The following is a 26,182-nucleotide window of genomic DNA, read 5'->3' on the forward strand; positions in this document are numbered from 1 at the left end:
GCAAGATGAAATCTTAAAGTGGTTTTACGATGCATTTCCCTAATTACTAATGATGTTGAACACCTTTTAACATGTTTCTTAGCCGTCTTTATTTCTTCTTTTGAGAACTATCTGTTCAGATCCTTAGCCCATCTTTTAATTGGGTTACTTCCTTTCTTGATTCTTTTTTTTTTTTGAGTTCCTTATATAGTCTGGATGTTAAACTTCTGTCAGATGTGTCACTGGTGAAGATGTTCTCCCATTATATGGGTTTTCCATCCATGTCCCTGGTTGCCTCCTTTGATGTGCAGAAGCTTTTTAGTTTAATGAGTTCCCCATTTGTTAATTCTTGCTCTTGTTTCCTGAGCAATTGATGTCCGGTTTAGAAAATCCTTTCCTACACCTATATCTTGTAGGTTTTTCCCAATATCTTCTCCTAATAGTTTCAGGATTTCCAGTTTCACATTGTGGTCTTTGATCCATTTGGAGATGACTTTTGTGCAAGGCGAAAGATAAGGATCTAGTTTCATTCTTCTGCAGGTGGAGATCCAGTTTTGCCAGTTTAGTTTCATTCTTCTACAGGTGGAGATCCAGTTTTGCCAGCACCATTTTCGGAACATGCTGTCTTTCCTCCAATGAATATTCTTGGCTCCTTTGTCAAATATCAAGTGGCTGAATTTGCATGTACTCATATTTTGGCCTTCAATTTTGTTCCCTTGATCTATGGGTCTATTTTTTTTGCCAGTACCATGTTGTTTTTATGACTATAACTCTGTAATACAGCTTAAAATCTGGTATAGTAATCCTCCTAGCATTGCTCTTAGTGCTCAAGTTTGCTTTGACTATCTGAGGTCTCTGTGCTTCCATGTGAATCTTATGATTTTTTTCCCAATGACAATCAAAATCCCCATGAGGTGAAAAACGTCATGGGGATTTTGATTGCCATTGCATTGAACCTATAAATGGCTTTTGGTAGGATGGTCATTTTTCACAATATTATTTCTTCCAATCCATGAGCATGGGAGTTCCTTCCATCTTCTGATGTCTTCCTCTGTCTCTTTCTTTAAAGATTTAAAAATTTCATTGTAGAGCTCTTTAATGTCTTTGGTCAGGTTTATTCTGAGATATTTTATTTCTTTTGCAGGTATTATGAAGGGGAGTGTTTCCATGTGCTCTTTCTCTGATTGCTTATTATTGGTATATAGAAAGGCCACAGACTTTTTAGGTTAATTTTGTAACCTGTCATTACTGAACGTGTTAATAATTTCTAGGAATTTTCTGATGGAATTTTTGGTGCCTCTTAGATATAACATCATATCATCTGCAAAAAGGTATAATTTGATCTCTTCTTTTTCAATTATTACTCCTTTCATTTCCTGCTCTTGTCTTATTGCTCTTGCAAGAGTTTCAAACACTATGTTAAAGAGAAGTGCAGATTGTGGACAGCCTTATCTGGTTCCTGATTTTCATGGGAATGCTTCCAGTTTTTCTCCATTTAGAATGATGTTGGCTGTGGGTTTGTTATATATGGCTTTAATTATGTTGGGTTTGTTATATATGGCTTTAATTATGTTCTCCAGTCCAAATCTCTCTAGGACTTTGAAGATAAATGCATGTTGAATTTTGTCAAAGGCCTTCTCTGCATCTATTGAGATGACCATGTGGTTCTTGTCTTTGAGCCCATTTATATGATTTATGACGCTTATTGACTTACATATATTGAACCATCCCTACATCTCTTTGATAAAGCCGACTTGATCATGGTGGATGATCCTTTTGAAGTGTGTCTGTATGCAGTTTGCAAGTATCTTGCTGAGAATTTTTGCATCTATGTTCATTAAGGATATGGGTCTATAGTTTTCTTTTTTGGTTGTATCTTTACTTGGCTTTAGTATTAGAGTGATGCTGGCTTCATAGAGGAATTTGGAAACTCTCCCTCTATTTCTGTCTTTTTGAATAAATTAAGTAGTATTGGATGTAGATCTTCTTTAAATGTCTGATAGAATTCAGCTGTAATCCATCTGGGTCCTGAGATTTTTTTAGTTGGGAGGTTTTGTATTACTGTTTCAATTTCTTTTTTGTGTTATGGGTCTGTTTAAGCTGTTAATCTCTTCTTGGTTTAGTTTTGGTGGCTCCCATGCCTTTAGATATCCGTCCATTTCTTTTAGGTTTTCAAACTTAGTAGCATATAGGTTTTTAAAGTATTCCCTTATAATGTTCTGTATCTTTCTGGTGTCTGTTGTGATGTTTCCCCTTTCATCTCTGATTTTGTTGATTTGGAGGTGCTCTTTCTTTCTTTGGTTAACTGGGCTAGCGGTCTGTCAATCTTGTTTATCTTTTCAAAGAACCAGCTCTTGGATTTGTTGATTCTTTGTATTGTTTTCTTTGTTTCAATTTCATTAATTTCTGCCCTGATTTTTGTTATTTCTTCTTGTCTGCTGGGTTTGGGTTTGATTTGTTGTTGCTTTTCAAGTGTCTGGAGTTGCAATGTTAAGTCATTTATTTGTGTTCTTTCTGATTTTTTTGGTGTAGGCACTTAGAGCTATAAATTTTATGCTAAGGATAGCTTTCAGCATGTCCCACAGGTTTTGTTGTGTTGTATTGTCCTTTTCATTTAGTTTCAGGAATAGTTTTATTTCTTTCTTAATTTCTCTTTTGACCCATTCATCACATAGGAGTGTGTTGATTAATCTCCATGTGTTCATGCGGTGATTAGGGCTTCTTCCGGTGTTGAGTGTAAGCTTTATTGCATTGTGGTCTGATAGAATGCAAGGAATTATTTCAGTCTTTTTGTATTTGTTGAGGTTTGTTTTGTGCCCCAGTATGTGGTCGATTTTGGAGAAGGTTCCATCGTGTGCTGAGTAGAAAGCATGTCCGCTGGTGCTTGGGTGGAGTACTCGGTAGATGTCTGTTAAGTCCATTTGATATATGATATTGTTTAATTCAGATGTCTCTCTGTTAACTCTCTGCCCCGTTGACCTATCTAATGGAGACAGCAGGGTATTGAAGTCCCCTACTATTAATGAGTTGGGATTAATCTGGGTCTTAAAGTCCTGTAGTACTGTTTTTAGGAAGTTAGGTGCACCAGAGTTTGGGGAATATATGTTCATGATTGTAATATTTTTTGATTTATTGTTCCTTTGATCAGAATGAATTGGGCATGTCTCTAATTTTATTGATTTAGATTTGCTCTTTCCTTTTTTGGTTAACTGGGCTAAGGGTCTCTCTATCTGGTTTAGCTTTCAAAGAACCAGCTCTTGGTTTCATTGATTCTTTGTATTGTTTTCTTTGTTTCTATTTCATTAATTTCTGTTCTGATTTTTGTTATTTCTTCTCTTCTTCTGGGTTTGGGTTTCATTAGTTCTTGCCTTTCCAGTGCCTTGAGTTGCAGTGTTTTATCATTTATTTGGGCTCTTTTCCATTTTTTAATGAAGGCACTTAGAGCTATAAACCTTTCTCTTAGGACTGCTTTTAAAGTGTCCCAGAGGTTGTGATGTGTTGTATTGTCCTTTTCGTTGAGTTCCAGGAATTCTTTTATTTCTTTTTTAATTTCTCCTTTGACCCACTCATTGTTTATGAGTGTGTTGTTCAATCACCACGAATTCGTGTAGTGACTAGGGTTTTGTCCAGTGTTGATTTTGAGCTTTATTGCTTTGTGGTCCAATAGAATGCATGGAATTATTTCAATATTTTTTTATTTGTTGAGGTTTGTTTTGTGTCCCAGTATGTGGTAGATGTTTGAAAAAGTTCATGAGGTGCTGAGTAGAACGTGTATTCTTTGGTGTTTGGGTATAATAATCAAAAGATGTCTGTTAGGTCCATTTCATGTATGGTATCATTTAATTCAGAAGTCTCTCTGTTTAGTCTTTGTCCAGTTGACCTGTCTAATGGAGACAGTGGAGTAGTGAAGTCCCCTGCTATTACTGAGTTTGGGTTAATCTATGTCTTAAAGTCCTGTAGTGTTGTTTTTATGAATTTGGGTGCACCAGAATTTGGTGCATATATGTTAAGGATTGCAATATCTTCTTGGTTAACTGTTCCTTTGATCAGAATGAAGTGACCCTCCTTATCTCTTCTGATTAGCTTTACTTTGAAGTTTATTTTGTCAGATATTAGAATTGCAAGCCCTGCTTGTTTCTTAGTGTCATTTTCTTGGAATATTCTTTTCCATCCTTTTGCCTTAAGGTAGAGCCTGTCCTTGAATGTGAGATGGGTTTCTTGCAGACAGCAAAGAAATGGATTTTGTTTCTTAATCCATTCACTTAGCTTGTGTCTTTTGACTGGGGAGTTTAGTCCATTATTATTTAAGGTTATTATTGAAAGGTATGTATTGGTTGCCATCATTTTGATTGCTGTTTGTCTTCTCTGTAATTTTGTGTTTCCCAGATTATATCTTTGTTTATTTTCTTTCATTGCCCCTAGGGTATAGTTGTTTCCCTCTCTTCTCTCTGTATTGCTTCAAGTATTCTTAGAAGAGCTGGTTTTGTGGGCATGTATTCTTTCAGGTTCTTCGTGTCATGGAAGATTTTTCTTTCCCCCTCAACTATAATAGACATTTTTCCTGATAGTATTCTGGACTGGCATCTACTGTCATGTAGAAGTGGAAATACCTTGGTCCAGGCTCTTCTGGCTTTCATAGTTTCCATTGATAAGTCAGCTGTAATTCAGATGGGCTGTCCTTTGAAGTGTTTTGACAGAACTAGAAATACCTTGGTCCATGCTCTTCTGGCTTTCATAGTTTGCACTAAGTCAGCTGTAATTCTGATGGGCTTTCCTTTATATGCAACTTGTTTCTCTTTTGCAGCTTTCAGTATTGTCTTTGTTTTGTACGTTGAGTTTTTTTACTATGATGTGCCATGGAGAGTTTCTTTTCTGGTCTTGCCTGTTTGGTGTTCTATATGCTTCTTGTATTTGCATGGGCATGTCATTCTTTAATTTCAGGAAAATTTTCTTCCACGATTCTTGGTTTAAGATCTGGTCAACACTATTAACCTGAAATTCTTCTTCCTTTATTCCTATGATCTATAGATTTGGTCTTTTCATGGTGTCCCACATCTCATGCATATTCCATCCCTGTGCTTTTTAAAATTTTTCCATACTCTTTGCTCAAGTGATCCAATTCTTCAACTTTATCCTCCAGTATTGATATTCTGTTTTCCATTTCATTCATTCTAGAGGTGAGGCTTTCCGCTGTTGTTTCAAGTTGGCTTATTGAGCTTTTCACTTCCTTCTTCATTTCTGCCTGAGTTTTATTCAATATTTCTATCTCCTTTGTGAATTCATTCAGAAGTTTATCCCTGTCTTCTTTTAGCTCTTTGATTTGTTTGTGTGTTCTTTAAATTCACTGAATTCCTTCATCATGTGTATAATTGTTCTTTCGACTTCCATGTCCTGCATTATCTCTAGGTGGTTCTCACTGTACTCCTCTAGAGGGCTATTGTATTTGGTAGGGATAAGTTATTTTGGTTTTTCATGTGTTGAAGTATGCTTCTGTTTGTACTATCCAGGTGCCTAGATCCTTTCTATTGGTTATGTAAAGCTGGTTGGTACAGGGTTCAGTTTCTCTCAGGTTTATTTTGGAGGGAACTGATGGCTTCAGATAAGCTATTCAGGGGTACCCACAGAAGCCCAATTCAGGTTCCAGTTAGGCACACTCAGGCTTCCTTCATCATGTGGAGGCAGGATCCAGGTTCTCTCAGGCAGTTCTGTGCCATTGTTAACCCTGCGCCAGAGGGAGGCCAGAGGGGGGCCAGAACTTGGCACTCTCTGGGGGTCTGCTGAGCTCCTAGCTGCTACCCCTATGGAGGTCAGAACCCACCCTCTCAGGCTGTCTTCTAGGATCTCAGCCTTAGCCTATCAAAGCCAGATCTGCCCTTGGGCCTTGGGAGGGGCCTCACAAAATCCCAGGGGGATGGTATGGTGCAATTAGGGGAAGCTCAACACCATGTGGAGACAGGATCCAGGGGCTGTCAGGCTGTCCCCTGGGTTCTCAGGCCCTCTGGAAGTTGGAGGCCAGAGGAACCCTGAACTCTCTGGTGGTCTGCTGAGCTCCTAGCTGCTACCCCGATGGAGGAGGTCCAAACCCACCCTCTCAGACTGTCTGCTAGGACCTTAGCCTTAGCCTACCAAAGCCAGATCTTATTTATGTTTTTATTTAGTTTTGTCTTCTCTACAATACTGAAAGTTCCACTGGAAAAGCACAGGTCCATTTTATAAATCATAGGAATGTATGTAAGCATATAGTAAGTGTTCAACAAATGTAAAGATTGAACTGTATATGAAGATATAACTAATGCTCACATATGTAGAAACACTATAGATAAAAATTTGTATGCTTCATTTGTTTGAACAGTTATGCATACATGAAAAATTAAAAGGGCTATTACCTGACCTTGATTTTAATATAACTTTATCTTGGTCCTTATAAAAATGGCTGAATTTCAGTGATGAGCATGTGTAGGATGGTAAGACAGATCACCTCCTGATCACTTACAGATCTGACAGCTTCTCAGTACATGTAAATGATTTCCACAATGTTCACACTAACAAAATCACCTAAAGACACATTTCTCAGAATTCAGCCCCGTCCATAAGCAATGGATACAATATACAAAATACAATATATGACTGTATTTAAGACAAATATTATATGGCTTAAAAAACTTTGCTGTTTGGCTCTTTATATAAAAAGTCTGGCAGTTCCTGAGGAACAGCACTACACCATTCACATCGTTTCACTACTCACCTTTCTATTTAATGATGGCCAAGAGTCCAATACACAGAGCCACTTTTCCTTTACAGAGCTGGAACAGTATTTTATTTTGTTTAACCAAATTCTGTGCTTTGTGGTCTTGGCATGTATATGCACCATGCAAAGTACATACACTAGGACAATTTTTACAGGTAAAACTACCAAATGAAAGCTATGTGCATTTATATTCTCATCGATGAATATGAAAAAGATTTATCACAAAAAATGACTGAATTTATATGCAATCTTAACAACATCATTAATTATCTTTCCTTTGACAACTCTCTCTACTATTACTGTGTTCTTGATAGTATTTGGAACTAAAAGTTCTTTTATTAGTGAAAAAATATATTTTTTAAAATACTTTATTATTATTTTTATTTTATGTGTATGCGTGTATTGCCTGCAATTAGGTAAGTGCATCTATGTCATGCAATGCCCACGGATGACAGTAGAGGCTGTCAGATCCCCAGAACTGGAGTTATAGATGGCTTTTAGCTGCCATGTGGGTGCTGGGATTCGAACCCAGATCTTCTGCAAGAATAGTCAGTATTCTTAACTGCTGAGCCATCTCTCCAGCCTCGTGAAAAATATATTTTATTTAAGATTGGCAAAAATTTGACTTCTCTAGAAGTCCACATTCATCATAATAAAAAATTAGCTGTTATTTTAGAGCTCTGAAATCACAAACTATAATTATACCACAAATTTACTAGAGGATTGAGAAACTGAAGATGGAACTTGGTGTAATCATTTTTTATTTGAACATAAGAAAACACAAGTACTGAAACTAAAACAAAGACAGAACAAAACAAAAACCCAAATTGGTGTTTAGCTCTGACTTGGACTGTGTTTTACTAATTGGTAGGGGATGGGGAAAAATCTCTTTCTAAGCCGCCATCCTCTTAATTACCTCAAAAATCTCAGATTGCATGGTGTGGTGGTTCATGCCTTTAGTCCCAGCACTCAGGAGGCAAAAGCCAGATGGATCTCTATGAGATCTAGGCTGGCCTGGTCTGCATAGACAGTTCCAGGCTCCTGGGGCTACAGGGAGACCCTGTCACAAAAAGACCAAAACAAACAAACAAAACAAAACAAAAAAATCACCTCAGAGACTAGTGTTTAGGGAATTGGGGGGAGGTGGAAGGGCTGTTAGGAATGTCTGCTTATGGACATGCCTTGTCGTTGCAGAGTATATACAAACAAGTTTATTCTGAACATTCCTTGTTATGCACTTCTATGTTAATTAGCTTACTTGGAAATTCAGATCTAAGGTGGTTTAACACATCCCTTTATCTTTTGAAATCTTACAGCATTATTCTTTAGCAAGCAGAAAAATGAATGAAAGTAAAGCTATGGCCTCAAAAGAAAGTGGAGAATATGAAGATGACTTTGAAAAGGACCTGGAGTGGTTAATCAATGATAAAGAAAAAGGTGACGGCAGTGCAATGGTGTGTGAGTCAAGGGTATGTGGCATTCACAGGACATCAGCACAGCGCTTTGCAGCTTTGAAGGTTTCCACATATGTCATCTCATTTAAACCTCACAGGATTTTTCTTGATGTGTATTGATGAAATATCATTCTTCCCATCTTGAAGAAATGCAGATGTTAGATAGTTTAAATACTGTACTCCAAAGCTTGTATGAATAAGAGAACAGAAATTAAATTGTACTAAATAAAACTAATAATAATGAAATTTTAACTTAAATAAATAATAAATATGATTTTTTGCATCAAAAGTGAAAAATAAACAGTTAATTCCTGCTTTCTACAAAGCTGAGTAAAATCATGGGGTTTTACTTTTGGTGTCAATAAAGCAAGACAAGTCTTATAAAATATAATCTTTACGCTAACAGTTGAAACTTTAAGACTGAATTAGCTCTTCAGAGGAATGGAGATAGAGAAAAATAAAAGCTTAATCTGAGCTAGAATATACTTGGAGGAAGTACGTTAGCTGGGATCATATGCTGTTTCTCAGATATAGAGAAAGGAAATTCAGAAGAAACCAACTTGTTCTGGCTCATGGTCTCTCTCATTACACTCATATACATAAAATAAAATATTACAAAAAACAGAATTAGAGTGATGATACTGAGGGTTCACCATTTCACTTTTTTATTCACTCAATAAATATGACTACCTACCTACTGTATGTCAGAGGCTATTGTAGATGCTGGGAACACAGGGATCAAAGTGAGTTCCTGAATCTTGCACATTCCAGTGTATAATTACAATATCCTCTTCCTTTGAAGAAGTAGGGGAAAGAAATGACAAAACTAGAGACAGGGGCCTGGTGTGGTGCATGCCTTTAATCCCAGCACAGGGAGGTAAGGGAGGTGGATTTCTGTGAGTTCCAGGCCAGTGTGGTCTACATAGTGAGTTCCAGGTTAGCTGGGGCTATGGGAGACCGAGTCTCAAACAAACAAAATTAGAGATAGTAAGAGTTTCAGGGGAAGAATTTCCATAAAAAGTTCATTTTAATTGAAGTGCTAGGTGTGTTGACACACACCTGTAATACAAGCACTCAGGAGTGCAAATCTCACACCAGCCTGGACTATAGTGAGACCATGCTTTAAAAAAAGTGAACAATAAAGGAGAACTCATGAGTTGATACTATAGAAATGAATCAGAGAATCAAATAAAATTAAAAATGAAAACAAGTGTAATGCAGAGATCTATCTTAAGTTGTAGTTATTTGACAGACATTTCAACGACCAGGTTTGCTCACTGGACTTTGACAGTGTAAGAAAGGCTGTCAGAAAAGATGACCTTTGAGTAAACATAAGAGATATGCATTGAAAGGGGAAAAGAGAGCTGCATGAAATCGCCCCCATAGAACTTCATTAAGAGTGAAGACAGTGTCTGAAAAAGTGAAAAAGTTCCATGTTTTTGGGTAAAGTGTTTGGAACGATTCTAGGAAAGACATAAAAATGGCAGACACAGAGCACGGTTTGTGGTACATATAGTTCTTGTAAAATTATTTTTTTAATGCAAGATCAAATTATCCAGTGGTTGTTAGCTTGGATTTATGGAAGCCTCTGAGGATGTTGGAGCAAAGAAAATTCTATGTAGGTATAAAAATTGACTTGGAACATGTGGATGTTCTGTGAATGCTAAGAGCAGTAATATTCTGAAAAGATTAAAAACCTCATGATTAGGCTGTGACCAAAGGCCTTGGTCTTGCTTGGGGGAGAGAGCTGCTTTATTTGAAGAGCTCAAATGTTATAAGGAGAAAATGTTTTAGAAAGTTCTGAAAAATGTAAAGGGAGGAAAATGTCACAGGAGAAGATTTGTAGAATATTGTGCTATTGGTAATTAGTTTTCGATGCACTAGCATAAAAAATTTAAAAATGTGGCTGTGGCATTAGCAGCATTAAACCTCAAAATTAAGATTAACTTTTCCTGCCAGGCGTGGTGGTGCACGCCTTTAGTCTCAGCACTCGGGAGGCAGAGGCAGATGGATCTTTGTGAGTTCAAGGCCAGCGGGGTCTACAAAGTGAGCTCCAGGACAGCTGGGGCTACAGAGAGACCCTGTCTCAAAAAAGGCCAAAAAAAAAATCATAATATTAACTCTTCCATGACCTATTGTCATGTATTTTTGAGGTTCTCATAAATATGGATATAATTATGAGTCAAGTGTAAGTAAGAAGCACTTAAATTTCCCTATTTATAATAAAAAAAAAACCCACATGAACAGAAAAGAAATTCACTTTGGATCGTCCCCATAAATAATTGAACAGAGTCTCAGTTGCTGGAAAGTCGAATCTCATATCTTTCTTTATAGATGGCTTGCAAGACAGAAGATGACACTGACCAGGAATTAGAAGAGAATGAGACACACATAAAAGACACCCAACAGCTCTCTGGTCCAGATAAATATCTAAAGGGTGAGGCTTCACCAAGAAGAAATGACTCCATTTCTGTTCCAAGTATTCAGCCTTTGGATCCCATATCAGATCCCGATAGTGAAAACTCTTCCCAGGATTCCAAACTAGAAAACCAGAAAGACCTAGATGAAGAAGAGGATGAGGACGTAAGGAGGTACATTATGGAGAAAATTATAGAAGCGAACAAGATTCTACAGAATCAAGAACCTGTTAATGATAAAAGGGAGAGAAAACTTAAGTTCAAAGACAAATTAGTTGATCTGGAAGTCCCTCCATTAGATGAAAATGGCCCTTGCAAAAATTACTCAGAAAATGAAAATAATATGTCTAGAAAACTGTCACAGTTATGTATTTCTGGTGAATTAGGACCAGAAAATGTGCTCCTGTCAGTAACCAATGGAAGCTGTGAAGAAAATGAAAGGAAGATACTGGTAGAGGGAGATGGGAAGTTTGAACTTCTCAATTTACAAGATATTGAGAGTCAGGGAGTTTTGTCCCCTATTAATTGTGCTAACAGTACAGAAAATGAACCTTTGCAATTGTCACTCAGGTGTCCCAACCCACCTGTCAGTGTTGTGGAGAAAGAAGAGCCTGATGCAAAGGTTCATGCTGCTGCTCTCTCATCAGCAAGAGAGCCTTTGGCTTATACCCTTCAACCACCACCCATCCCCAAGACTCGTCCAAGCTCTGCTGCCAACTCAGATCAAAATAAAAGAAATAGGAGATCAAATTCCAGGACACAGTCTGCAGGTGTCTCTCCAGTGACCTCAACGTATTGTCTTTCCCCACGACAGAAAGAACTTCAAAAACAGCTAGAACGAAAGAGAGAAAAGCTAAAGAGAGAGGTAAGAATGCACAAGTGGGACCTGCATAGAAAGAAGAGCATGCTTTCATGTTTTATAAATGTAGTGGGAGTAGAAATGGTGCTTCAAAAGCACTGAATGCTTTTGACCGCTTTCTTTTCTCTTGTTATAATTGATTGGGTAAGTGATGAGAATGTGTATTTATGATACACTGGGATTACCCTGATTCTTTCTTGTAAACATCAAAAAGGATAGTAGAAAGAGCTTTATTGGAGCCTGAGGAGATCCCTTCGATGGCGTCATCATATCCTTTCACTGTAAAGGTGAGACAGAGAAGTAAATAATATGAGGTAGGTGAAGTCAAATTTCACGTGGGAAAATGAAGGCACAAAGAGTAAGCAACAGGTAGACTGGGGTTATAGTGTGTGTGTGTGTGTGTGTGTGTGTGTGTGTGTGTGTGTGTGTATGTGTATGTATTTTGCCTACAATCCCTTGGTTTCAGGGATTTTAGTTTTGGATTGACTAGAGTCTGGCTGAGGATGTAGCTCAGTGGTAGAGTGTTTGTCTAGCATGCACAATACTTTAGATTCCATCACCACTACTGGGGATGGGGAGAATAGAGCCAAATATTCCTAGTGAAATGTCTCCAGAATTCCAAATGAAATCTCAGATGCTGAGAACACAGAGGAAATTAAATGCCTTGCCTCAGCTGACACAGCATGATCACAGAGGATTCTTTCATGGAGCTTCTAACTTGGTGCTGTTTCCACTATGCTGTTTTTTTTTCTTTCCAGAGATTATCTTACAGTTCTAACTGATTTAAGTGCCTTCCTTTCAAAGTTATTACTTCTTTTTATAACAATGACCGAATGATTCAGATATAAATTAATTTTTTCCTTAATAGTTAACCAAATCTCTTAAGTATGCTTCTGACAGCAAAAAATGGTACTTTATGAACACAAACAACCTGAAAAACATTTTAAATGAAAATTTCAAACTCATATAAAACTATAGTTACTTCTTGTATCCCCATCACCAGATTCAAATGTCATTACAATTTTTGCATATTTTCTCCATCTCTTTACTTTTCAAGCTAAAGTATTTTATTCATTCATTCAATTATTACTTTAATTTTAAATATTTTGTCTTGTTGATAGAACCCAGAGTAGCACATATACTAGGCAAGCCCTCTGTCATGTAACTGAGCTACATTCCCAACCACTAGTGAAAGCATTTTAAAGCAAGGCCTAGAGAGCAAGCATATCTTATCAATGAATATGCATTTTATGTGACAGTGGTATTCTTCATAACTAATAACATTCATCTCAACTGACAAATTTAACAGTAATGAAAAAATGTTCAAGTTATTTTAGTGCTCCTAGAATGTATAGTTTTCCTTTTGCATTGCAATTGATTTGTTATCAAAACTAAACTAGGGTGTAGAAGAGAGATGCGAATTATTCCTGAAGAGTATGTATTGAACAACTACTTTATTTCTAGTCTATTTCTTTTCATATTTCTTCCTAGGCAGATTAGAGGCCCTGTATGTTAAAGAGGAGCAGTTTTCATTTGTAAAATTTCAGAGGCAGGGAATCCTAATTTCACATCTCAAAATATGTCCAACTCACTAACAACTGTAATTTCATTGATTTTTAAAAAATCTTTCCATATTCTCTCCACCAGGAAGAACAACGCAAAATTGAGGAAGAGAATGAAAAGAAAAAAGAGAACGACATGGTGTTTAAAGCGTGGCTGCAAAAGAAGCGAGAGCAGGTTCTAGAGATGAGGAGGGTTCAGCGAGCAAAGCAGATGGAAGACATGAACAGTAGAGTAAGATTCCTCTCTGAAGCGCAAGTGTATTCAGATGTGAAAGCTGATCTTATTATGGAACAGAGTTTGAATAGCAGACTAAGAACCTTATAGAAAAAGTAAAAAAAAAAAAAAAAGGTCCAAAAACTACCCCTGGAGAAGATGCCATTGTGCACATGACTGCAATTTCTAAACAAACCCTGCAAAAACCAAATTATTCTAGTTTTATTCAAATTTCATAGCATAGGAAATAGAAAGTTACTCTTTTACATTTTTGAGGTATTATAATTTTAATATTCAAAGAGGACAAACATACCTATTTCCTCACAAACTTACAGAGTAGTATCACAATAGACAGAAATCATAAAGCCACTCAAATTTAAAAGCACAATATTATTTTTTTAATTGAAATAAAGGTCTGGAGAGATGGCTCAGTGGTTAAGAGTGCTTGCTGCTCTTCCAGGTGACCTGAGTTTGGTTCCCAGTACCCATATCAGGTGGCCCACAACCACTTGTAACTCCAGCTCCAGGGGATCTGACACCAGGCCTCCTCAGGTACCCACACAGACACACACGCATACACATAAAAATAAAATCTTAGAAACTGAACCATTGAGAAAATCTTCAAGAAAGTAACTAGTCATCTGGTTCCTTACTGCTTTAAATCTGTGTGTGTACATGTGTATGTAAATACATGTAATGTGATTTTCACTGCTTCTTGACTCATTTCCCAGTGATAGTCATTTGTAAATGTGTGGCACGAATCCATCCAGAGCATATTGATGTTTATGTTTACACGTTGTGTCATAAAGTTCATTATGTGGTTGTTTTACCTCATCACGAACATCTCTGTAGGCCGTTATGTTTAAATCTCACTTTCTTTTCAGATAAATAGTTGGTATTCTGCTGTTTATACCATTCCTCCGTTGTGGATATTTAGCTAGGTTTCACTACCATGCCATTAACAGCTTTCTAATAAAGATGTGTGTGATACTGAGGAACTTCAGGACTCAGGAAGTTTCTTTAGAGTAGAATTTAAAACTTTTGAACGTTCATAGTAAATTTTTTTGTAATATGCAATGATCCACAAAAGTTTAAACCAATGTATTATCCCTCCAACAGTGTGTGAAGTATTTATCACAACTTAGCCAACACTGTATGTGATTTGTCATCTTAGTTTTTTTTTTAAATGAGTAACATGCATGCTTGTGTATGAATACAGCTTTGTGTATGTGTTTGTGAAATAGTAAGATATATAAAAATATTGGTTTCTGTCCCTGGTACTTGGCACAGAGCGCCTAAGAGCTCTTGTAGTTCCTTGAACCATGGGGATGCTAAGTGTGTCTTTTCTTCTAATATATGGTCTTTGGCTCTGGTTGCTGACAGGGAGCTCTGATTCCCTGAGTGATAGGAGTCTTTTGTTCCAATGAGGTGATGCTTGGTGAGCTTCAGGATGAGGGTTGATCAGTAGAAACACTAAGTGGTAGCTAGGAGTTTAGAACTTCCAGTTCCATCCTCAAAAATAAGAAGGAGAGAGAGAGGCTCGAGACTGGGCTAATAATCCTTTAGGATGTGATGAAGTCTTAAAAATGTTTCTGAGCTGTGGGGTTTGAAGATCTTCTGAGGTCGTTAGACACATGAAGCTGCCAGGAATGTAGTGTGCCCTGGAGAGGGCATAGGAACTTCAAACCCCTTCTTACTTACCTTTCTCTGTGAATGCTTACCTCTGGCTGTTCATCTGCATTCTTTATTATATTCTCTCTTTTTATACATGCATGTGTGAGTGCCTGCATGTATGTTGTGCCTGGTGCCTCCAGTGGCCAGAAGAGGGGATCAGATACCCTGGAGCTGGAGTTACGGATGGTTGTGAACAGCCATGTTGGTGCTGGGAACTGAACCCTGGTCTTCTGCAAGAGGAGCCAGTGCTCTTAACTGCTGAGCCATCTCTCCAGCCCCTATTATTATATTCCTTTTGTTGTGGTTGTTGAATTTATTCTGGTTTTGAAACAGAGTCTCATTATATATCCCAGGATAGCCTCTAAGCAATGAGGGGAGGGGAGCAAGTATATCTTTTAACTTGTGAAGAACTCGTTATCTTTCTGCCTCAGTCTCCTGGCTGCTGGTGTTATAGATGTGCACCACCCATTCTCAGCTTGATTGTTTTTTACTTTTATTTTTTGGGTAGGGTAGCATGTCACAGAGCACATGTGGAGGTGAGAGGACAACTTTAGGGTGTCAGTTCATTCCTTCTACCATGTGTGTCCTGGGGATCAAACTGAGGTAGTTAGCCTGCTGGCTGGCACCCTTACCCACTGAGACACCCTGCCAGCCCTCTATTCTTTATTAACATAGTGAATCCTTAAATGCTTCCCTTAATTCTGTGAATTGCTCTAGGAAATTAACTGAACCTTAAAAAAGGTCATGGACACTCATATAGCTGGCCAGTCAGAAGGATAGATCAAAATCTGGGGCTTTCAGTTAGCATCTGATGGCTCTGTGAGTAAAGGTGCTTGCTGCCAAGCTGTATGACCTAAGTGTGATTCCCAGGACCCACATGGTCCCTCTAGTTGTCCTTTGACCTCCACATGCATGTCGTGGTACACGTGTGCCCACAGGCATGCACACACACACAATGTAAATAAAATGTAGAAAGAGCATAACAACTATATAATTATCTCAATATAGAAAAGCCATTTTGTTAAGATTTACTATAATTTCTTTTACAAATTCTGAAAAAAATATATTATGAGCATTGCTGAATGTATAGCATTTAAAGTCAGAAGCATGCAAGGCTTTCCTCTGTAATGATTTAACTGTATTCTGGGACTTCTATCCAGTTCATTAAGAAAAGGAAAAAAACAAAGGGTGAAGTATTAGCAAAGTGTTTTACATGATAAGTATACAAAAATGTATAGCTTTCTTATATTCCAATAACCTCATAGGTTTGCTTCTTAAAATACATATTAATTCAACCAAAAATTAAAGACCCTTCAATAAATATGTAAGACTTATTTTTTGAGTGTATTTCTCATATATGTAAGTGCACCCATGTCATGCAGTGCCCATGGAAGACAGAAGAGGCAGTTGGATCCCCTGGAACTGGAGTTACTGAGAGTTGTTAGCTGCCATGTGGGTGCTGGGATTCGAACCTGGGTCTTCTGCAAGAACAGCCAGTGTCCTTAACCGCTGAGCCATCTCTCCACCCCATTGCTGTTATTTTGAGACAGGGTGTCCCTGTAGCCCCAGCTATTCTGGAAACTCGCTGTGTAGATTAGGCTGGCCTTGATCTCACAGAGATCTGCTTGCCTCTTCCTCTCGAGTGCTGGAATTAAAGGCATGTGACATCACACCCAGCCAAAAAGAATATTTAAATAAATTTAAACATATACATCCTATCTTGATGAGTGGAATAACAATTACACATATGAGTTATTTGGTAAGTGAAAGATGTATATTTTCACATAGATGGAGAACATATTCTTGATGAGTTCTTCAAAATTAATTTTTATATTTAATGGAAATTCCATGAAAAACCAATTAGAAGGTTTGAAATTGTTAAAGTTATTATCTTTACTTTCAGTATTTATATTGTTAGAGCAAAAACTCAGTATTCCAGTTGAAAAAATTGGGAAAAGATATTAATAGTAAGTCATACATACAGATGACCGTAGCATGTGAAAAATGATGGGAACTTTTTAGACCCAAATAAATCCTAATTAAAGTTTTCATGTATTCAATAAGACATTTAAAATATTTATTTATGAAAAGTGCTGTCGCTTGCACAGGATTACAGTTTTAATTAAAACAGGAAAAATCTGTGTCATCCAGTGCTCATGTAAGTAGGGATTTAAAAAAACTAAATTATAAAGACTGGAGAGATCATTCAGCAGTTGAGTATCTGCTGCTTTTGCAAAGGATTGGTGTTTGATTCCCAGCACCCACATCAGATGACTCACACATGGGTACCTGTACTCATGTGCATATGTACACACACACACACACACACACACACACACACACACACACCCACACCATGCACACACATCCTCTTCCTCTCTCTCTCTCTCTCTCTTTCTCTCTCTCTCTTACACACATACACACACACACACACATACACACACACACACACACACTGAGAGAAAGAGAGGGAGAGGGAGAAATAAAAAGTTTTAAGACTAGTTGAATGTGAAAGAAGTAAATATAGGGAAAAAAGGAAATCTTATGAGATTTGTGATTAGAGACACCTTTAAGGAATTCAAGATCTCAGAAATAAAGTATTCAGTTTTCAAACAGAGTTATAAAATAAATTATAAATAGTGATAATTCTATGAAAAACATGTGTGTGAAATCACAATTAGGAAAATAAGTATATATACTTACATAAAAATATACCCAGCAGTAATTATAGTTTTGAACATGGACTTAGGAGTTAAGTAGCTTCTGATAGACAGTGTTAAAATTAAAAAATTAAAATTTAAAAAGGTAAATAAGTGTTGAATTACACGTCTGTAAACTGTGCTTTGTGGAACTTCTGCAGGAATGCCTCAAGGACCTCCATCTACTCAGATTGCCTATGCCAACCTCTCTCCCATCCTTTGTTTCCTATGTTTGCACCTTTTGAGAAAAATTATTTGACAAAGATTCAGCTTTGAAAACCACAGCTGTTATGCATTCTTCGTTTATTACGTTTCTCAATAAGACTCTTTTGGGGGTGATGCTGGAGGTCAGTCTCGGCATTGAGCATGCTAGTTAGGTGCTCTACCACTGAAATACATCCCCAGTTTTCTCAGAAGACTGAAAGAAATGAGTCAATGTTGCTTCCTTCCAAAAGCATAATCGACGTTGTTGTCTGAAGGGTGATGCATTTGCACTGGATGCTAGGAGTTCAGCTAATGAGGTTGGAGTTGTGAAAAAAATGAATGAGTAGTTCATTTTTTTTTTGTAGTTTCATAGGGCCTTTAAAGTAGTTTTAGTTTATCTAAATTAAGGAAATCCTATTTTTCCAATCAGCAGGTTAACAGAGACCCACAACAAGCTTTTCGATTATGGCTTAAGAAAAAGCACGAGGAGCAGTTGAAGGAAAGGAAGACAGAAGAGCTGAGGAAGCAGGAGGAGTGCTTGTTCTTCCTCAGGGGAACAGAGGGCCGCAGAAGGGCCTTCAAGCAGTAAGTTGAAAGCAGGCTTCTTTAAAGGCTAACCTGAGCTCTTTCAGCTACTGAGGTAAAACTGTTATCTGACTAATTCTGAGCATACAGATCTGAATTCATAACTTTGACCTTAGGGAGGGTTGGAGAATAGAGTGAGAATTTGAGTTTACTACTGTGAGTTCCTCCAGTCCCTCCCTCCCTCTCTCTCTTTGTCATCCCTCCCTTCCTTCCTTCCCTCCCTGCCTTCCTTTCCTCCTTCCTTCCTTCTCTTCCTTCTCCCTTCCCTTCCTTCTTCCTTCCCCTCCTTCCTATCTCTCTCAATTTTTTATTATAAGAGAAATAGTGAATGTACATTGAAGGACAGGAAACTTTAATCTTTTCATTATCCAGAAATAATCATGACTGCTAGCACTACAATTCTTGTCTTCTGAACACTTATCTGCAAATATATTTACAATTTAAATATATACACTGAGATCATACTATGCTTACTGTGTTATATTATTCATAATCTTATCTAATATCTAGCCCAATTTTCCTTAACTGACCAAATTACAGGTAATTTGCTTAAAGTAGAATCCAACACATTACCAAGAAAGTATGATTTTTTAAAATTACAGTTTTAAAAATTCTAATAGTTCATTGTTTATTTTTGAATAAAATTCATGTATATACACTCACATAAACATTTATATACGAGATATATGTGTTTAAAATTATCTCCTATGTTTGGGCTGGAGAGACGGCTCAGCAGTTAAGAGCACTGACTGCTCTTGCAGAGGACCTGGGTTGGGTTCCCAGCACCCACCTGGTGGCTAACAACCATCCGTAATTCCAATTCCAGGGTATCTGAATCCCTCTACTGACCTTTGTGGGCATTGCACATGGGTGCACTTACATACATGCAGGCAATCTACTCATACACATAAAAAGATACAAATAATAAAGTATTTAAAAATGGAGGATATGAAGTAATGGGGTAAGGAGGCAGGGAACAGGATCTGAATACATTGTGTGAAAATTTCAAAGAAATAAAAATATTACAATTTTTTAAAAATCATATGTAAATTAAGCAACATAAGAAATTTTTAGCTACCATACAGATTTAGTTAACATACATCCACTGTTCCTTCAGTGCTTTTATATTTTTCCTTATTTTGGTCAACGTTTCTGGAATTCAAGAAAAAGTATATTATGATTCATTCAGATGAGGCAAAACGTTTAGTTAACAGTAATATATTAGGGCCAGCGAGATGGTTCAGCAGGTACTTGCTGTCAAGCCTATCCACCTGTGTTTCATCACTGGCAACCCACATGATGGAAGGCAAGAACTGAGTCCTGAAAGTTTTCCTCTGACCTTCACATGCAGACTATGGCACATGCATGCAGTTAACCCCCAACCCCAATAAATAAATACCAAAAAAGCAATAAATTATACTTTCATATATTGCTAGAGTTTTCAAATCTTGGCCTCTGATTGATATAAATAACACAATTCTGAATGCTAACAAAGGAGAAATTCAACTGTGTGTCACTTAGAAGACTGAGGCAGAAGGGTTGATCTGAGTTCGAGGCCATCCAGAGCTATGTAGTGAGTTCTAGAGATGCTGGGACTACAGTATAAGACTTTGCTTCACAAGAGAAAAAAGAAATTGTGTTTTTTTGTTGTTGTTAATTTAAAGCCAATTAAATGTTGGTTTCATCATAAGATAAACTTAAGCTCAAACATTTGATCCTCAGCATACTGTACTTTCTTGAATGAGCCCGGGTTATAAGCCTGAAGCTTATTCAGTTAATACTTAGTAATTTGTGTTGTGACAGTGTTCCATTGTAAAAAATGTTAATTTTCTAACTTCATACCTGAAACCCATATGTGACCCCAAATCTGATCATTCCTCTTTCTACAGGTGGCTAAGAAGGAAACAGATAGAAAAAATAGCAGAGCAACAGGCTGCCAAAGAGAGAGCTAGACAGCTCCGACTAGAAGCACGGCATTCTAAGCAGTTACAGAACATCTTCTATAACATGCCCGAAGCCAGAGCTTTCCGTTTTACTGATCACCACTGAAGGAGTCTGCTCCAACTTCATTTGGCAGCTGCTGTCATCAAAGTTTGGATATCATTTCCTGCAGTCCCTGTACTTCAGTAATCCTAGAGATGATGGAAATGGTATCTTTTGGTGATGTTGACAGTGAATTTGTGTTTGTTTTCACTCTAACCAATAAACACCTCTCACAGTGAAGTGTGTTTTTGACATCTCTTGATCTACGTAACAAATTGAACAATTTTTTTTGTTGTACTTCTAAGTTATTTTATTAAAATTTCTAGCTGGAAAATATACAAGAAAAGGACAGATTTATATTTATAGTTTCTTTTATTATTATTTAAAATATTTAAAATAGGTGCTGGAGAGATGGCTCAGCGGTTAAGGAACAGGCTGCTCTTGCAGAGGACCTGGGTTCAATTCCCAGCATCCACATGGTGGCTAACAACCATCTGTTAACTCCAGTTCCAGGGGATCCAAAACCCTCTTCTGACCTCCGCAGGCACTGCATAACACAGGTACACCCACCTACACGTAAGCATTACACTCATACACATAAATTGCCCATGTCTGAGTGGCACATCTACAATGCAACCTCTACACCTAAGGCTCAGGGAACATAGAACAAGGGGTAAGGAAGACAAAAAGAATATCTCAATTCTCCTTAATGAAGCTCCCTCATGCAATGGAGGGCCAGGAACACAAAAGGTCACAAATGGCCAAAGTGTAGAGACTAAGAGTCTGAAGAATGCTGATCCTTGGACAGGTCTCCTATATTAACTACACCCACCCAGGGCTCAGGGACCATTTCAGAAGAGGGGGAGAAAGATTGCAAGAGCCAAGTGCTGGTGTATGACCATGTGGAAACAGAGTCTTACAAGCTCCTAGGACCTTGCTCTTATGAACCTTCAGTGATGGTGTCAGTCAGCACGCACAGGACCCATGCAAACCCTACACAGAACTGAGGAAATAGACAGCTGACCCCAATCTTAGCTGAAGAAATACTGGAAACTGATTACTGCTTGGTGAGGAAGAGCTGATCTTCCTAAAGCGAAATACTCCAGATAGACTGACTAGACCTCAGTAGATGAACTTGCACCGAAGAACGTCTGGGGACACTAACTTGACACAATAGGCCTTAAGACAAATGAATTCCAGTGGGGGGATTATGGGAGGGTACCAGTGAGGAAAGGGATATAAAGAAGATTAAGATGATTAAGATTGATTGAGATGTTCTATGTGAATTACACAAAAATTCAGTAAGATTAAATTAAAAAATAAAAATATAAAATAAAATGTTTAAAATATTGCAACAGGATATTCATTGGGTAAAAGCACTTGCCACCAAGCCTGAGGACCTGAATTTGATCCCTGGGACCCACATGGTGGAAGAAGAGAACCAACTTCTGCAAGTTGTCCTTTGACCTCCTTACAGGTGCTGTGGCGCACCAACACCACATCTGCCCACATATGAAATAAATAATAAAAGTTAAAATGCTGCAATAGAACAGTTTATAAAGCTTGAAAAGTGACAAGTTTTTTTCAAGGCTTTATACAAATTTGAATTTTAATAGTGATGGTAATTTAAACAATAATGTAACCTAATTTCACCCATTAGAACCTTTAAAAAGATAGTGTATCTTTGCCTCATTCTATTTGTGCATAAAATAGACATACTAGTATTTTAAGCATATTTGAAAATTAGGTAGCTCCTGATTAAGCTGATAATGTGCCTAGTATTGTTTTAAATGCTTTTCATAAATAATTCAATCCTATGATAACTCCATTTATCTAAAAGAAAAAACATATAGATGTGAACAATTTGTTCACAAAGACTCTGCTATAGAAAATGCAGAGATGAGTCACTCCAGTCTCTACTTGGTTGGAGTTTTACTTTTGTTTTTGAGACAGGGTCTCTCTCAATGAGCCCAGGCTGGCCTTTAACTTATGATCCTCTTGACTCTGCCTCCCAAGCACTGGGATTACAAGTGTGGACTGCCATGCATACTAGCTTTGAGAGTACAGTAGTACTTGCTATGTAGAATTAGCCCTCTTCTGTTTTTCTTGAAAAGAGAAGGGTTGGTATTATTCTTCATTTGGTCCTAAAATTTTCTTGGATATTTTAAAACACTTTTTAGAACAGGTTTTGGCTCACAGCAAAATTAAACAGAAGCACAGAATTTCCAAACACTTCCTGCACCTACCCACTGGCTACAAGTTTGTCAGTTACGTGCATCTTTTCAAAAAACTGACTTTGATTTCTGATTTGCCCCACTGTTTTTCTAGTTTTTATTTTTTATTATTCCCACTAATTTTAAGCTCCCCCTTCTGCAAGCTTTGGACTTGCTTGTTCTTTTTCCATTCCCTTAAAGTATAATATTGGGTAGTCAATTTGAGATCTCTTCATCAACTGTTATCTTTACTACTCTTAACACATTAATGTGCCACTAATTTGTATGCATGTGTGTATGACAAACACCATGTATACATTATATGTATTTTGTATATATAAAAAATTTAAGCATATATGCTTTTTTAATTTATTGTGGCAAAATACAAAATTTATCATTTTAACTACTTTTAAATGTATAATTCAGGGGACTAGAGAGATGGCTCAGCAGTTTAAAGCAATGATCGCTTTTGCAGAGGACCCAGGTTGGATTCCCAGCACCCACATGGTGCCTAACAACCATCCATAACTCCAGTTCAGGGGATCCGACACTCTCCTGACCTCTGTGGGCATTGCACGACATGGGTACACTTACACATATGCAGGCAATACATTCATATACAGAAAATTGTGGTCACCGCCAGTGGTGGCCACTCCTCCTTTCTCGTGGGTGCTGCTCCTTCATTCTCACAGGTGTCAAGGCTGCTCCTCTGGCTCGCCCTGGGCTGAGGCCGCTCTTCTGCCTGCCCTGAGCCATGGCCACTCTTCTGCTCGCCTGGTGCTGAGGCAGCTCTTTTGCTTGCCCTGTGCTGCCTCCTGTCATCACTGCTTCTGCCTGGTCCCGGACCCCAGGGCTGGTGAGGAGACTGTGTCAGCGGAGCTGCATTCAGACACAGGAGACCAGGTTCAGTGACACAGGTCTGCTTTATTGCAGGAAGGCACAAGCTTATATAGGGATAGTGGTCCAATCACAGCACAGCAAGTAGGATACCTTATTAGCATCATCCTATTAGCATAACAGACAACGTCCTATCACAGAATAGAGGGTAAGATGCCTCATTAGCATACTGGGTTTCAGATTACAGAGCCTGGATTCCTGGAAACCATGTGACCCTGACAGTTGCAATATCACCCTAGGTTCAAGCCTGTCTCCCACATCTCCCCCTTTTTTTATTTTTAAAGATGAGGTATATAGCATATTGATATCAGTTCAGATACATCAAGGCAAAGTACAATGGCTCAGGGGGTTGCTGGGTTATTGTATCAAGAGCCCCCTCCCTCAAGATGGCGAGCTTCCTTAAGAGCAGGTTGTGCCAACTCCATGCCAACCAGTGGGAGTCGAGATTCTTTGCCTTGGCATTGTTGTCCCCACATCACTGTGCCTGTCTTAGGTTGTCCCATCTCTCAGGATCTTACCCATCATTGACTACTAGCCCTCGAAGGGTGGGTTCCTTGTGTGGTTTGGCAGAGGGAGAGGCAGTACATCCAGTACTGGCTTGCTTAAAGGCCTCCTCAGGGGTCAAGAATTTGTTGAAACCCATCGTAGGTCAATTATAGGTTGATAAGGGCAAGATGCCTGGCAATATCTGGAGGCAGGGCAACAGCTAGAAGAGTTGACCAATCAAGGCAGACAGAAGTGTGGTACATCTGTAGTTCAGGGAACCACGGGGCAACAGCTAACTGAAATAGCCTTAACAAAATTAACAATGCAGGGTCCCAGAATTAGGAAATACCAGTAAAGGCTATAGTCTCTGCTTGTGAAGTGAGATACTCAAGGTCGTCCCAGGTTATTAGATATGCCGTTGGAGCTGGTCAGTGGTTGAGGGGTGTGTTGCTTCCTCCAGGGTCAGGGCTGCCATCTCCGGGGTCGGTGGTTGTGGAGGGAGGGTTTTTGTCACAGGAAATTCTGATGTTCCAGGCTGGGATCCAAGGGATTGAGGAATTAGCTTAGCTAATGTCTCTGTTTGTGGAGAGAGATGTTTGAGGTCTCCCCAGGTTGGTGGCTTTCGTTGTCTGCGACGTTGGGTCGGTCTCTTGGTGGTTGAGAGGTGGGTCACTTCCTCCAGGGTCAGGGCTGCCACCTCTGGGGTCGGTGGTTGTGGAGGGTTTTACGTTGCAGGCAACTCTAATGTTTCGAACTGGGATCTAAATCAGGGATGGAACATTATCTGGAAAGAGATAAGGATAGCCTTGCCCTTGCATCAACAACAGGTGTCAACAATATGATGGATATATTTGAGAACTTCCATCTGCCAGATCTTTAAGACCAATGACCCTGTCCTCCACAAGCCCAACATTTGCCTTTGTCCATCTCAAATTCTGATGTTCCAGGCTGGGATCCAAATGGGGGCTGGCACATTATCTGGAAAGACACATGCTTAGCCTTGCCCTTGCATTGGCAATAGGTATCGATAATATGATGGACATAATTGAGCTTGCCAAAGGAAGGAGAGTAACGTCCATCTGCCACATCTTTTAGGGCAGGTGCGAGACTAATGACCCTGTCCTCCACAGACCTAACCTTTGCCCTTGTCTGTCTCAGCCCATGGCTAGTGAGCAGCCAGTGCCTCAGCGAGAGCCATGGCATGAGCTTGAATGGTCCCCATAACCCAACAGGTCAGAATCCATTCAGAGACATTCTTGTGTCTAACAGGTCCTATGGCAAGGTGACACTCGGTAGAGCAGCCTTCATAATCAAGATCCTTGAGTAAAGAATCTTCAGCCTTCCAATGGCTGATTTTCCTATTAATGCTTTGTTGACACCTTTCAATGAAGTCAGTGAAAGACTCACATTGTTTTTGTATCAATCTGGTCAATTTAGTATCCTCACCAGTCAGCATACTTTGGAAAGCATGGAGCACACAAAGCCACACTAGTTCAAAGTAGCAAGGAGGACCCTGTGCATAGGCTTGTGGGGTCTCAAAAGTGCCACACCCTACCAAGGCATCAAACCCAATGGTGAGAGGCATGGCATGAGCTTGAGCAGTCCCCACATCCCAACAGGTCAGAATCCTTTTAGAGACATCCTTGTGTCTAACACGTCCTATGGCAAGGCAACACTTGGTAGAGCAGCCTTCATATACAAGATCCCTGAGCAAAGAATCTGTGCCCTGCCCCTGATGGCTGATTTTCCTATTAACGCTTTGTTGGCACCTTTTAATGAAGTCAAAGAAAGGCTCACCTGTTTTTTGTATCAATCTGGTCAGTTTGGTATCCTCACAAGTCGGCATACTTTGGAAAGCATGGAGTGTGCAAAGCCACACTTGTTCAAAGTAGTGAGGAGGTCCCTGTACCTGGGCTTGTGGGGTTTTAAAATTGCCATGCCCTAGCAAGGTGTCAAATCCAATGTTTTGGACATTGGCATTTCTATTGCTCTCTGCCTGTTGTTTGCATTTGTCCTGATAAGCAGCCTTCCATAAGACAAAATCACTTCCCTGTAGACAGGCAAGGGCAATATTCTGCCAGTCATAGGGGGTGTTGGCTGCATGGCTGATTGTTTCTGATAGCTGACCAAACCAAGGAATGCCATCCTCAATAGCTGCCTTATGCAGCTTTTCAAAAGTATCATGAGAATATGCATTCCAGACATTAG

At 38.7% G+C, this 26,182-nt stretch overlaps 1 protein-coding gene across 5 annotated transcripts in view; it reads left to right on the forward strand.

Annotated features, from left to right (window-relative positions):
• The window catches only part of Ccdc181 (coiled-coil domain containing 181), a 26,557-nt gene extending 5,947 nt beyond the window's left edge, over positions 1-20,610 (forward strand). For 2 of the 5 annotated variants that reach the window (XM_008824904.2, XM_008824903.2), the window contains exons 2-6: positions 8,044-8,196; positions 10,516-11,463; positions 13,105-13,251; positions 18,241-18,395; positions 20,285-20,610. In XM_008824904.2, the coding sequence (XP_008823126.1) occupies positions 8,068-8,196; positions 10,516-11,463; positions 13,105-13,251; positions 18,241-18,395; positions 20,285-20,444 (1,539 nt within the window). In that variant the 5' untranslated portion in view covers positions 8,044-8,067 and the 3' untranslated portion in view covers positions 20,445-20,610. The remainder of the gene's footprint in view (positions 1-8,043; positions 8,197-10,515; positions 11,464-13,104; positions 13,252-18,240; positions 18,396-20,284) is intronic. The other 3 variants (XM_029559520.1, XM_029559521.1, XM_008824908.2) reach the window with 3 other exon arrangements.
• Positions 20,611-26,182: the final 5,572 nt, after the last annotated feature.

Source organism: Nannospalax galili, unplaced genomic scaffold (assembly GCF_000622305.1).
Source record: "Nannospalax galili isolate Female #2095 unplaced genomic scaffold, S.galili_v1.0 scaffold1189, whole genome shotgun sequence".
Taxonomy (NCBI): Eukaryota; Metazoa; Chordata; class Mammalia; order Rodentia; family Spalacidae; genus Nannospalax; species Nannospalax galili.